Genomic DNA, 14940 nt, shown 5'->3' on the forward strand with positions numbered 1-14940 from the left:
AGCTGCAGAGTGGTATTTGGGTGTGTGAGACTTGATGTCAGAAGACTTACAGGGTGTGTTAAGTGGTGGTTTCCCATCCTTTCAGGCTGTTGGCCTGAAGTAGTACTAAATAGATTTAAATAGTGGAGTAGGGTGGTGTTATTTTGTATTATTATTCATTTTTTGTGAGTGTAGTGTTTGATGGTAGGATATTTCTTTATTCAAGCAAAGTATAAGGGAGTTGTACTCCAGTCTAATAGGTGGCTGTAATGCAACATTTATTGGATGCCAACCGCAGTGAAACATCATCGAAGAAGAAAGCGTCTAGTCTGCTGGAAAACCACACGAAGAAGAAGCAGAAGAATGGGAGTCATTGGCACTACAAAATAAATAAAGTCCAGAATCTGGAAATATTTGAAAACAATGCCGGTCATCTATGTACCGTTATAAGCGCAGTTTTTCCATTGGTACATTCTGTATTGTGTTTGTAAACTGTGGCTATCTTTGCACGGAGTTAACGCTTGTTTTGTGTGATTACGCCGAAGTCTAAGAAGAGGCCTAGCCGGGTGCAGAAGAAGCGGTCCCACTGTCTGAGTTGAGAGAGGTGAGTGTTTTTCCGGTGTTAGCGCTGTTCGGACCATGTCTTGTTTTAATGTGTATCATTGCTAATTTTGAGAAATACATTTCCACACGTTTTGTTACGGAAAATAACCAATCGTATTCAAGGCTGCATTTACTGGCTAGCTAACGTTAGAAAATGTAGCTAACTAGGCTAAAATGTAAACATGGCTAACTAACGTTAACTAACTAATGACAGCGTTTCTAAACCATCTTGCTAATGGCTGTTCTGCCGCTCTTCTTCACAACTGCCTGGCTTATCCTTGTATTGGCCCAATCTACCAGTCAGTCGTGCCATGGTTTGCAATTACTAACTCAGTCAAAGTTGTGTAGTTAGCTAACTAGCCAGTTAGCTGGCTATGCTATATCAATGAGGAAAATAACGACGTTATTACTCAGTTACATTTAGAACTAGCTAAATAGCTATAACTGTTAGTGGTAAATGCTAAATATATAGTGTTAAAAGGCTAACGTTAGCTAACTGACGCCGTTACCGTTAAGTATGTAGCCAGCAGATCCGACCCGTTTGCTTACAGCTGCATTAGGGTCGAACAGACTAATGCCATAATGTCCACAAGATGCACATGCATTCTGCCTTATGTTGTTTTTGCTGGATGTCTAGACCGTGTTTTCCGTACTTGATGCAGAACGGTTTGCAGCATGTAAAAGATCATTTTCGACCATAGCTAATAATTACAATGGATGAAGTTATTTTCCTATCGACCTACTGGTTTCTAGGCTGGCAGAGCTACACACAGACGGCGTGCATAAGGGCACATTTACAACAATACATCTAGTTTGTTTCTAGTCTTCTGTCACTCATCTCTAGCAACATCAATAAATTAAACTGGTTGTTTCCAAAGAGAGTACTGATCTTTTTCAAATCACTAGCTTGGCCTGCATGATGGCATGCAAAATTACACACAGAACAGCTCTGTGTATATTCATTTTGCACGCCATTCTGCTGGCTGGTTTTGTGATAACTAGCCAACAGGGCACAATACCCAAGTGTAGTAATGTTGAATTCTGTCATTCTTACCAGAGACAAATTTCCAGTCATTCAGCCTTCTCCTCTCTAACTACACAATAGTCATCATCATTTGGCCTCTGTGTGGTTCCATCCCGGCCATGGAACTTTTATGAACGTCTGTTTGTACCACCGCATGGAAATGCAGCGCATGAGTTAAAAATATTGAACACATGCACTACACAGAACGCACCGTAGCCTAATGTGGCATTCCAAACGTAGCTTTGCGGACTGCTTCATTGACACCGAATGACTTCCGCCAGAATGCAAAGAATTTGACGAGTCTGGTGGACATGACGCTTAAGTGAGTGTGTAGATTAAAGACACTGTAGAGCAGGGTTGCCAGGTCTAGCACAAATGTATATCCCAAGGACCCAATAGTGTGCAATTTGGGGTGCACCCCATTGGTTCCTGCATGAACCACCCCTCGCCTCGAGCATGACATCCTCATGCTTGTGACACTTTTGAATGTGGTTCAAAAGGGAAATAAAAGTATAATCAGACTTTTTTTTCTGCCCCTGCCTCCTGGAGTCCTCCTTGTTAGCTAGCGGGAGCGACATCGGCAGACAGTGTCCTTTGCTTCCGCCTGCCGAAAACCTGCCCTCACCGTCGTTAACAGAACTATGTAAAAACGCTGCCTGACAGGCATGGGCGAAGGACACTGTCTACAGGTAACTCCCGCTAGCACAGCGGGGGGGATGCTAGGGCAACACCGTGTGCTAGTTAGCTACCACACTGTGTCACCCCTGCCTCCCGCCTACTGTGTACTGGAGAACATTGTGCCTGACAGGCAGGGGCGAAGGACACTGTCTACTGGTTGCCCCCGCCTCCCGCTAGCACAACAAATATGTTGTGTAAAAAAATTGGCAAATCGGCGCCCAAAAATACAGATTTCCGATTGTTATGAAAACTTGAAATCGGCCCGATTTAATAGCCCATTCCGATTAATCGGTCGACCTCTAGCTGTGACCATGGTCACAATTGATAACTTCCAATTTAATTAACTAAACATGGCAATTCATAATTGCATGATAACACAAGGCTACAATAAACTGAAGTTATAGGCTATTTATTAAATCAGTTTGGCAGCCCCAGGTAGGCTACACAAGTGGCACACATTGATTTACAATGACTCCGGTGATAATCGTCATTTCAACATATTTATTGTATCAAATGGTAGACTACAGTAGCCTACGATGGCATAGAAAAATTAATAGGCTACTTGATCGCCAACAGATGCAAATGTATCATTGTCCAAATGTTAATGTCAGTTTCATTGTGGATTTTAACCCCCAATAAGAGAAGCACGTGAGGGAGTTCCATAACTTCCATAAAACCCTTCGCTTGACACAGTTTTTCATAAGCAAAGTTGACATTAGAATGCAGTTCAAACCACTTCTGAACAAATTTATCTAATGCGCTCTAGTGCGCCTAAGTCATTTTCCAGTGCTTTGTCGCCTTTCTTTCTTGGTGTGCATCCGTTCTAGGACGTTATGTTTTATGGAACAAGGGTTGGAAATAGGTCCCTGCTATCCATGATCCTTGGCATGTCCCGATACCATTTTAAGTTGACATTTTAAAATGGTTAAGGTAGAGGTTAGGGTAGAGGTTGACCGATTATGATTTTTCACCGCCGATATCGATTTATTGGAGGATCAAAAAAAGCCAATACCAATTAATTAGCCAATTTTATTTATTTGTAATAATGACAATTACAACAATACTGAATGAACACTTTTATTTTAACTTAATATAATACATCAATAAAATCAGTTTAGCCTCAAATAAGTAATGAAACATGTTCAATTTGGTTTAAATAATGCAAAAACAAAGTGTTGGAGAAGAAAGTAAAAGTGCAATATGTGCCATGTAAGAAAGCTAACGTTTAAGTTCCTTGCTCAAAACATGAGAACATATGAAAGCTGGTGGTTCCTTTTAACATGAGTCTTCAATATTCCCAGGTAAGAAGTTTTAGGTTGTAGTTATTATAAGACTATTATAGGCACTTTAGTATTGCCAGTGTAACAGTATAGCTTCCGTCCCTCTCCTCGCCCCTACCTGGGCTCGAACCAGGAACACATCAACAACAGCCACCCTCGAAGCATCGTTACCCATCGCTCCACAAAAGCCGCGGCCCTAGCAGAGCAAGGGGAACAACTACTTCAAGGTCTCAGAGCGAGTGACGTCACCGCGCTAACTAGCTAGCCATTTCACATCGGTTACACCAGCCTAATCTCGGGAGTTGATAGGCTTGAAGTCATAAACAGCTCAATACTTGAAGCACAGTGAAGAGCTGCTGGCAAACACAGGAAAGTACTGTTTGAATGAATGCTTACGAGCCTGCTGCTGCCTACCACCGCTCAGTCAGACTGCTCTATCAAATCAAAATCAAAATTATAACATAATAACACACAGAAATACGAGCCTTAGGTCATTAATATGGTCAAATCCGGAAACTATCATTTCGAAAACAAAACATTTATTCTCTCAGTGAAATACGGAACCGTTCCATATTTTATCTAGTGGGTGGCATCCCTAAGTCTAAATATTGCTGTTACATTGTACAACCTTCAATGTTATGTCATAATTATGTACAATTCTGGAAAATTAATTACGGTCTTTGTTAGGAATAAATGGTCTTAACACAGTTCGCAACGAGTCAGGCGACCCAAACTGCTGCTTGCACGGAACGCAAGAGAAGTGACACAATTTCCCTAGTTAAAAGAAATTCATGTTAGCAGGCAATATTAACTAAATATGCAGGTTTAAAAATATATACTTGTGTATTGATTTTAAAGAAAGGCATTGATGTTTATGGTTAGGTACACATTGGTTCAACGACAGTGCTTTTTTCACGAATGTGCTTGTTAAATCATCACCCGTTTGGCGAAGTAGGCTGTGATTAGATGAGAAATTAACAGGCACCGCATCGATTAAATGCAACTCAGGACACGCTAGATAAACTAGTAATATCATCAACCATGTGTAGTTAACTAGTGATTATATTAAGATTGTTTTTTTATAAGATAAGTTTAATGCTAGCTAGCAACTTACCTTGGCTTCTTGCTGCACTCACGTAACAGGTAGTCAGCCTGCCACGCAGGCTTCACGTGGAGTGCAATGTAAGGCAGGTGGTTAGAGCGTTGGACTAGTAACCGGAAGGTTGCAAGATCGAATCCCAGAGCTGACAAGGTAAAAATCTGTCGTTCTGCCCCTGAACAAGGCAGTTAACCCACCGTTCCTAGGCCGTCATTGAAAATAAGAATGTGTTCTTAATGTTCTTAACTGACTTGCCTAGTTAAATAAAAGGTAAAAAAAAAAAAAAAAAGTCGGCCACGATCGGTGTCCAAAAATGCCGATTACCGATTGTTATGAAAACTTGAAATCGGCCCTAATTAATCGTCCATTCCGATTTAATCAGTCGACCTCTAGTTTAGGGTAGAGGCGTCCCAAGGATCCCGGCTAGCACTGACCATTGGACATGTGCGTCTCTAATGACAAGCTAATTAGCCTACCTACCTACAACTGGTAAAAAGCTGTCACGATGTGCACGCTTGCTGCTCTGTCTCCTGTCACTCACGTGACCTGAAAAATTGTCCTTTTCGTCCTCGTGCTAGGTATCGGAAGTCACAGCAGCCATTTTGGAATGGCAGTGTCAGCCAACCAGCTCCTTTGTTGTTCAACTCAACGTGCCATTTCGTAATGGCTGCTGTGTATACTGCTAGCTAGCATGAGGACTAAAACGTCAGTTTCCGGGAAAAACTAGCAGTCGTTCCATCTTCTTGGGTTAACAGTAAGGATAATGTGCCTTTCTCATTATTAATATTTGTTTCGTATTTTACTGTTACCTGCTGTTGCTGACTCAGGCAGTGAAGCAGGCTGTTGCATGAGTGGTGGGGAGGGGGGGGGGGGGGGCAGAGGGTGTGTGTGTGTGTTGAGAGAGCAGGGCAGCTGAGTCAGGTGAGTGAGAGGAGACAGAGCAGCACACGCATGATAGCTTTTTACCAGTTGTAGGTAGGTAGACTATTTAGCATTTCTCATCGGCTCTGCTGTGCCTTAATCTACACTGGAAGGCGCTTACGACCCTAGTGCAGTTGTATGCAAGCGGGTCGGATCTGTTGGCTAGCTAAATGCAGTATGTGACCCCCTCCAGTTTATTAACTATCTGTAGGTATGCTAATTGTCTGATCACAAATAGGGAAAAACATATCACCTATTTTGCCTGTAGGCCTACACACCCTCCACCAGCTTTGTGTGAGATAAATATTGATAAACTAATATTGTTTTCTGGTGTTACAGAGAATATGTAACATACATCACCATGACATCCAGATTTGGTAAAACCTACAGCCGTAAGGGAGGGGAGGCAAACTCCAAATTTGAAGAGGTCTTCTCCAACAAGGCCACACTGAGCACCAAATGGGGAGAGACCACTTACAAGGCCCAACTGGGCTCTAAGCGGCCCACTCTGAAGCCTGAAGTAGTCGAGTTACTCAAGAGGCCCCGGATTGAGGATGATGACAGCTCAGAAGATCCTTTTGGTTTTGACAGCGACGATGAGTCCAAGCCTGTCACCTCCCTCAGTGTGCTCCAGTCTAAACCGGCTGAGGGTGAGGCCAGTAAACTGCCTTCTGCTACAGTCACAGCCACAGTACCAGTGGATACCAGTAGGAACTCCAACAGCACATCTACAGGTAAGAACTGGATGGCAGATAACTCTGACTGTTGGCCATAAACATGTTGGATATGTTTTCATTAGAGAGGATGCTCTCGGAAGTTTAGAATGAGATGTGCACTTTGTCACTAGCTAGATTTCCATCCAATTAGCAACAGAGTTTCCTGAGAACATTCTGAAATCTGAATAAAAACAATATGTGGCTTTTCCAGAGATGTTTCCATCAAATTGACTTGTTGTGGATAAAAGGCTGTGCTTGATGCCGTAGTGCACATAAAAATAACTTGCGGTTAAATTCCCATGTACCAAATATATAAAATCCAAGTTAAATGGGTTTCCATCGCTTTTTAAACTATACTGAGGGGTTTTGTTACAAAACATTTTTGCTTTATATACAGGGCTCTAAAGTGCGACCAATTTGGTTGATTATGCAACAAAACATTTTGCTGTGCGATCAGGAGTTTTATTTTGGGAGCACTGTGCGACTAGGAAAAATATCTCCCAGTACTGATAAGGCTTCGCTGTACTGTTGTTTCTAGAAAAAAAAGTAAGTGCTTATTTAATAGCGTCATGTTTGCACCATTACTAGAGTGAAAATTGCTTGCTTTAAAAAAATCTTAACCATGTCGTGGGCTGTTCTAAAACGACTTGTGTGTCGTTAACTGTTTGTTTACACTTTGATCACGTTACCTCATTGGCTAGCTAGCTGGCAACCTTACCAGTATATCCAAACATTTGGGGGCACATAAAGAAAATAGAAAGATTAGCTTCTTCAGGAGATCAATGATCATAGCAATGAATGAATGACAGATCTCTTGCATGTCGTCACCACAAACCTGACGTTTTTAAAGAGACTGTACAATTTTAAATGTAATGCATCGCAATAGGAAAATGTTGCTTTTTTAAATGTATTTTTTTTATTTTTAAATTACACAATGTGGACACCAAATTTTCCACAAGTGACTTTGTAATTTCAATGACATGTATTCGTATCAACATTTTAGATTTTATAATAAACAAATGTCTTTTACAGTGTTACATATTAGTTTCTAGGGCACATGTGCTTCAGAAGTAGCTAGAATTCATATAGTCCCAATAAATACTGAGTTTACCAAACATTAGAAACACCTACCTAATATTGAGTTGTCCCCACCTCAGAACAGCCTCAATTTGTCGGGGCATGGACTCTGCAAGGTGTCAAAGGCATTCCACAGCGATGCTGGCCAATGTTGAATCCAATGCTTCACACAGTGGTCAAATTGTCTGGATGTCCTTTGGATGGTGGACCATTCATGATACACAGAGGAAACTGTTGAGCATGAAAAACCCAGCATCGTGGCAGTTCTTGACACAAACCAGTGCGCCTGGCACCTACTACCATACATCGCTCAAGGGCACTTAAATATTTAGTTTTACCCATTCACCCCCTGAATGGCGCACACACACACTTGTCTCAAGGCTTCAAAATCTTTGAACCGGTCTCCTCCCCTTCATCTACACTGATTTGAAGTGGATTTAGGGGATCATAGATTTCACCTGGTCAGTCTGTCATGGAAAGAGCAGGTGTCCTTCATGTTTTGTATACTCGGTGCAGGCTGTATCTTAATCAATAAAAGAAAATCATATTTTCTGGTGCGCCTGAGTTTCAAGTTCTCCTGCTCCTAAAATGTTTAATTTGGGAGCACCAGTGCTACCAAAGAGATTAATTTAGAGCCCTGTGTATATAGTGAATGTGCCCACTCCGGTCCTGGCACGTGTGCTCTAGCCAACAGCTCACCGATACTGTGTGAGTATAGCCGACATGATGAGATTATTATTTGTCAAACTGCATCGATCGTCATGTCACCAGAATTAGTCCCTTGCTATTTATTGGAAAGGATAATCAAGCTCATCACCGTGCACGTTCACCACCCTGTGAAGTTCATCATAACTTATTTCACCTGTAGCCTAATAAACTGCATGCTTTTTCCCGAGTCGTAGTTGGAGGACAACACAACATACAGTGCCTTCAGACTTTTTCCATATTTTTGTTGTTACAGCCTGAATTTATAATTGATTGAAATAATTACATTTTGTGTCACTGGACTACACACAATACCCCATAATGTCAAGGTGGAATTATGTTTTTAGAAATGTTTACAAATTCATAAAAAAATGTATGCTGAAATGTTTTGAGTCTAAGTATTCAACCCCTTTGTTATGGCAAGCCTAAATAAGTTAGAGTAAACATTTGCTTAATAAGTCTCACACGTTGCATGGACTCACTCTGTGTGCAATAATGGTGTTTAACATGATTTTTGAATGACTACCTCATCTCTGTACCCCACACACAATTATCGGTCGAATAGTGAATTTCAAACAGATTCAACCACAAAGACCAGGGAGGTTTTCCAATGCCCCGGAAAGAAGGGCACCTATTGGTAGATGGGTAAAAAATGTAAAAGACATTGAATATCCCTGCGCATGATGAAGTTATTAATTACACTTTGAATGGTGTATCAATACCTGCGGTCACTACAAAGATACAGGTGTATTTCGTAACTCAGGGATTTCACCATGATGCCAATGGTGACTTAAACAGTTACAGTTGAATTGCTGTGGTAGAAAACAGGATGAATTAACAACATTGCAGTTGCTCCACAATACTAATCTAATTGAATGAGTGAAAAGGAAGCCTGTACAGAATAAAAATATTCCATAACATGCATTCTGTTTGCAACAAGACATTTAAATAATACTGCCAAAAAACGTGTCAAAGCAGTTCACTTTTTGTCCTGAATACAAAGTGTTATGTTTGGGGCAAATACAACACATTACTGAGTGGTACTCTGTCCCTGAGTACCACTCTCAATATTTTCAAGCGTAGTGGTGGCTGCAACATGTTATGGGTATGCTTGTAATCATTAAGGACCGGGGAGTTTTTCAGGATAAAAAAGAAACATAAGGAGCTAAGCACAGGCAAAATCCTAGAGGAAATCTTGGGTTTAGTCTGTTTTCCACCAGACACTGGGAGATTAATTCAACTTTCAGGACAATAACCTTCTAAAACATGGCCAAATCTATACCGGAGATGCTCACCAAGAAGACAGTGAACGAGTTAGTTTTGACTTGTAGGGTAAGACCTGAACATGGATGTCTAGCAATGATCAGTTTACTGACAAATTTGGTGTTTCCATCAGGCCTGTTGTGAAGAAAACATAATTATCCGACATGTACTATACTTTAATTTAAAGGTTGGATGGAAACCTGGTCTTGTTTCCACAGGTGCTTGTAAAATAGTTGTGTGTGTGTATATATATATATAGTAGCTAAAGAACACCTGCCTGTCTCTTGTATTTCACGTTATTTATTGCATTTTCTTTTATTATGGAAGGAAAACTGTGTGTCTGTGAAAATGGTGATGATAGCTGTAGTGTGTGGATGTTTCTGGAGAAGATAAAGTGATGGGCTCCCTTATGGGCTTTTAGTCTCTGCTGCCAGCTTCTGTGTCAGCTTATCTCGTCTCTATCTGTCCCTGACGGCTCACTAAAGATAAATCAGGCTTTACTGCGACGCCATCGTCTCAATAGGCCTGTACCCCTTTCATTTAGAATTAGATTACTGATTAGAAATGACACAAACCGAACAACATCTGAAACAGTAATTTATAATATAATGCTTGTCTTATAATGCTTCCTTTTTGTTAACATGCTATTTTTGTCTCTTTTGTGCTCACAGGCAAGCAAACATTGTTCAATGAGGGTGCAGAAAAGAGTAGCCAGTCCTTGTTCAGAAATACATCACAGAGTAACCAGAAGTCTATTGCTCAGTCCTCTGTTTCAAAGACTGTGCCCAAGGACCCCTATGTGGAATGGAGCCTAATAGGAACCCAGGAGTTGTCTACCTCCTCCCCTAGCATGGATCCTCTCCAGGAAAAAGACTCAGCTGAGGCACCAGGGTTTAGTGGGGACTCCCAGTCCTCATCTTCCAAGGATGGGCTCTCCTCAGGTGGGATGAAAAGTGCTGAACACGAGTCTCCGGCCGAGCTGGTTGTTGACAACATCCCTCCCTCCCCGTTCCTCCTCAGGCCGTCCAATACTAGGAAATACATCCGGCCCAAGCCAAACAAGGCCTCCGATGTTCCAGATGCTTCTGCTACTAGCGACAACAAACTGCCCGTAGCCGCCAGCAGTCCGGCTGCACTGATTCACAAAAGTGTGTCCACTGCCAGCATTAGTGCCACCGCAACCGCTATCACAACAGTGGCCAAACCGGCGACTAAACCTGCTGGCAGGGGTCGGGTACGGGACTATACGGTGCTGCACCCATCCTGCCTGTCGGTGTGTAACGTCACCATCCAGGACTCCATAGAGCGCAGCATGGACGAGCTCATCACCAGCGCACCCCCCGCTGACCTGGGGGAGGCGGGACGGCTGAGGAAGAAGGCAGACATGCCTCCAGCCAAACCCACCAGGTAAACGACTCCACTGGCTGTGGCCCAGACAGTATACTCAAGACTCATGCCTGAGTTGCCTCCCACTGGTCCTTCATGACATGCTTGATACTGCTTAATATTGTACAACTGTATATTTACAGGTAAGCGCATAACGTCCCTTCTTATACCCACTCAGCTCACCCTCATATGTGGTTTACCAAATGTTTCCACTACACCTAAACCTAGGTGAATCTGTTTTCTCGATTTAAGCACCTCTTCTGTTTAAGAAGACACTCAGCTGCTGATTTTGAAATGAACCGATTCTCCTCTTGTAACCGTCAGGTCCCGAACCACCCAGAGTAAGACCAAGAAGGAGACCAAGCTGGAGTTCTTTGGCTTCGAGGACAAAGGTGACCAGGAGGGGGAGGAGGGAGCGGACCACACGGCCGGCGGAAGCAGCAGCTACAAGATCAAGTACTTTGGCTTTGACGACCCCAGTGAGAGCGACAGTGATGAAGAGGAGGGCTCTCAGGCCAAAGAGAAGAGGAAGGCCAAGAAGGCTGCAGCAGCTGCAATGGCAGCTATTGTGGACAGCCCCCAGCCCAGCGACTCTCAGGACAGCAGCAGCAGTACAGGTGACATATACTGTTGATGTTTGTGTTTGTCTAAAGGCAATAAAGAGGTTAGCTCTATGAAAAACACAGGTGATTTGATAAGCTATATCATATACAGTCAAAATAGGATGCGTTACTTAGTCAGTTTTCCTACAACATGTAACAGGATTTCTATTGTACATGTATTTCCAACATGTTGATTCCACCTTATTGTGCTGTTTCCCCCCCCCCCTCAGATATTCTGGAGTTTTCTGATGACTCGATCCCTGGTGGGTCTGAAGGGCAGAAGGGTCGCTCAGGAAAACACGGGGATAAATCCGTGGAGGTTGGCAGGAAGATCTTCAGTGGGCCCAAAAAGGTGAGGGACCTATGAAGTCTGCTTTCTGAATGTGTGTGAGATCGAGAGTGTGTATGGAAAGAGTAGTTTGATTCACAGTGTATTTGTAGCGGTGCTCATGATGTAACCCTGATAGAATTGCTGTCACTAAGGGGAGTACATGTTCAATAATGTTTCAAGCAGTCACGGATGAGCAGTGGGAGAACGTTCCCAATAAAGGGGTTTTTGTGCTGTGATATTGTTATTGATTCCTTCTGCTTTGCGTCTCTGGATATAGAACACTGCTTTTTTTTGCAAGGCAGATGAATGGGATAGGCCTAATTACATGAATCTTCAGAAACATCACCAGAACCTCTCGCCTCAACTCAAGCATTTGACCAAATCAAGCGCAAGGTCACACTATTGTCATAGCACACATGTCTAGACTGACCATCAAAACGAGTGATTTAAGCTTTGAAAGAGGACCACTAGCTTATTTTAATTCCAGTAATAAGTATTAACTGCATCCCCCACAGTAGCGGAGTTATTCAGGAACTGTTTATTCGGCACTGTTAAGGAAGAGCTTCAAGTAAGCTTCTCACTACTGTTTACACCTGCTGTATTCTGTGCCTGTGACGAATAAACTTTGATTTGAAGATCCTTTACCCTTGGGCCGAGATTCAAACCTACTCAGATCAATGGCCTGCACACTGCTATAGACTTTTAAAGGCTGTTTCTCTGATTCACTGTAAATGCTACGGATATCATCTCAAGCATCAATCTCCTTTAAAAGTAAATCGCAGTTCACAAAGGTCATTTCTCTGCGTTTGTTTGAATCCTGGCCTTTAAGACTGTATAGCTAAAAAATAGAAGTTCTACGTCTTTCCATTCCATTTATAACTTTGTCAATGGTTTTGGCACACACACACACACACACACACACACACACACACACACAAACACAGTACATGTGTCCACTCTGGTCTTGGCAGTGCGCTTTAGCCAACAGCTCGCAGATGCAATGCAGAGATGGGCTACAGTTGAAGTCGGGAGTTTACATACACTTAGGATGGAGTCATTAAAACTCGTTTTTCAACCACTCCACAAATTTCTTGTTAACAAACTATAGTTTTGGCAAGTCGGTTAGGACATCTACTTTGTGCACGCAAGTCATTTTTTCAACAACTGTTTAAAGACAGATTATTTCACTTATCATTCACTGTATCACAATTCCAGTGGGTCAGAAGTTTACATACACTAAGTTTTCCCATGGAAACACGAAGCACACCAAACTATTTGGTTCCCTAAAAACCTGCTGTATGTAAAATATTGTGCTATAGTTGGGAAATAAATAAATAAATGTGACTCTGAATGACCACAGATGTTTGTTTCAAACATTAGGGCTGTTTTCCCAAAAAGTTAAATCTGCTTCATGTTTTGTTTCCTTGCCACGATACTAACGAGTATCGCAATACTGGTATTGTCCCGACCCTATGTTATTCTATCAACAATTGCTCAAAAAAGCATTTCCAATGCCATTTGTCACTATCTATTTAACAGACAAAATATTTTCCACCCCTGTGTAGTGTATTTTTTGTTTTGTCGACATTTGGAAAGTTTACAGATATTTGCTGTTTCCATCAGGCCTGTCATGAGTTTCTGACATGTACTTACATTGTTGGATGGAAGCATGGTTTATGGGTTATATAATCATAACATCCTCTCAATATTGGCCATTCATATTCAGCACATGCTCTGGACTACTTAAAAAATGTATGGTTTTTCATTAGAATGCAATGTTGGAACATACTGAAAGGTGTACCTATGAAATTAAGATACTTTTAGGTCTAAATGATCTCTGATTTTGTATTCCTTCCGTCACCAACTCCCCACTATCAGATCTAATGGTTTGATAATGACGAAGTGAGCCGCCTCAGACCTGGATAGGCTAGAATGATAAGATAGGATGAAAATAAATGTCTCAGAATGGAAATGTAGGGGATTTATGTATTTATTTTGGAAGTTGTCTAGTTTCTGGTAAATGTTAAAAGAAGTGACCTAGGTCTAGTTGACCATATTGTCCTGGAGTCTGATTCTGAAAGCAACTTGTTGATGAAACGAGCCATGCAGGGTCATAAGTGTAGACGATATGAAGTTGCGTTCAGCAGTCTCCACCATTTCGCTCGTAGGGTGATTATGATGCTAATAATAACACGTCAGATGTGTCTATTACTCACTGTTCCCAAAACTGTGGACACAGGTCAAGGTATGTCTTGGTTTTAGGCATTCATGTTGAATCATATCCACTGCTACTGAAACCTCTGTCATCATTCCTACTGCTACTGTACTTACCCTGGATCTGTGGTTGTTTTTGTTGTGTGCAGTCCCCTGCTAAAGCTGTGTACAATGCCCGCCACTGGAACCAGCCTGAGCCTGAAGAGATGCCCCTGCCACCCCTGGCCCGCGCACACACTGCTCCGGTGAGAACTACTCTAGGACACTAGCAAGGCTCTGCCTAACACACTGGTCGCACACACATTCTCTTTCTCTCTATTGAATTTGCTATCTCTAGCACGAAGATAACCATGCGTTGTCTAACAATGTGTTGTCCTAGAATAATGCATTGAACTAGGGCTGCACGATATTGGAAGGTAATTACATTTTTACTTGCAATTTTATATCAAAACAGCTTGGGTTAGCTGAAATAGAATGGTCATTCAAATTGTGTGGTTGGACAAGTGTGCACATGGAATGCTGTTTTTGTTTGGCATTACAACAAATTAAAAAACGAATGAAGGAGATGGTTGTAACCATAGAGATCACAATGTCTCACAACAGATGTAGTTCCGCGTGGAGAAAGTTGCATTCTGTGCATGGTTCTCTGTATGGTTGTGCTCTGTATTTACAAATCAGTAATCACGTAGGTAAGGAGCCGGCAAAATCGACTTTGACAATGGTTTATGTTATTGCAATGTTGCAGTGCTATTTCATGGTGTAATCTTGAAATTATCCAGCAGATGATGGTGATTTTTTTAATTTATTGAACCTTTTATTTAACTAGGCAAGTCAGTTAAATAAACAAATTCTTATTTTACAATGACTGCCTACCTCGGCCAAACTCTAACCCAGACGACAGAGGGTCAATTGTGCACCGCCCTGTGGGACTCCAATCACATCGAACCAGGGTCTGTTGTGACGCCTCAAGCACTGCAATGCAGTGCCTAGACCACTGCGCCACTCGGGACACACAGCCTCACATTAGTTGACTAAGTCCAAAACCTGTTTGTTTTCAATAAA

The 14940-nt window shown here is 42.0% G+C and overlaps 1 protein-coding gene across 1 annotated transcript in view; it reads left to right on the forward strand.

The window, feature by feature from the left end:
• The first annotated feature begins 284 nt into the window (after window positions 1-284).
• The window catches only part of LOC129857825 (wings apart-like protein homolog), a 28714-nt gene continuing 14058 nt past the window's right edge, over window positions 285-14940 (forward strand). The window contains exons 1-6 of the mRNA XM_055926443.1: window positions 285-583; window positions 5924-6318; window positions 10017-10752; window positions 11056-11348; window positions 11564-11685; window positions 14028-14123. Coding sequence (XP_055782418.1) covers window positions 5946-6318; window positions 10017-10752; window positions 11056-11348; window positions 11564-11685; window positions 14028-14123 — 1620 coding nt within the window. The 5' untranslated portion in view covers window positions 285-583; window positions 5924-5945. The remainder of the gene's footprint in view (window positions 584-5923; window positions 6319-10016; window positions 10753-11055; window positions 11349-11563; window positions 11686-14027; window positions 14124-14940) is intronic.

Source organism: Salvelinus fontinalis, chromosome 1, assembly GCF_029448725.1.
Source record: "Salvelinus fontinalis isolate EN_2023a chromosome 1, ASM2944872v1, whole genome shotgun sequence".
Classification (NCBI taxonomy): Eukaryota; Metazoa; Chordata; class Actinopteri; order Salmoniformes; family Salmonidae; genus Salvelinus; species Salvelinus fontinalis.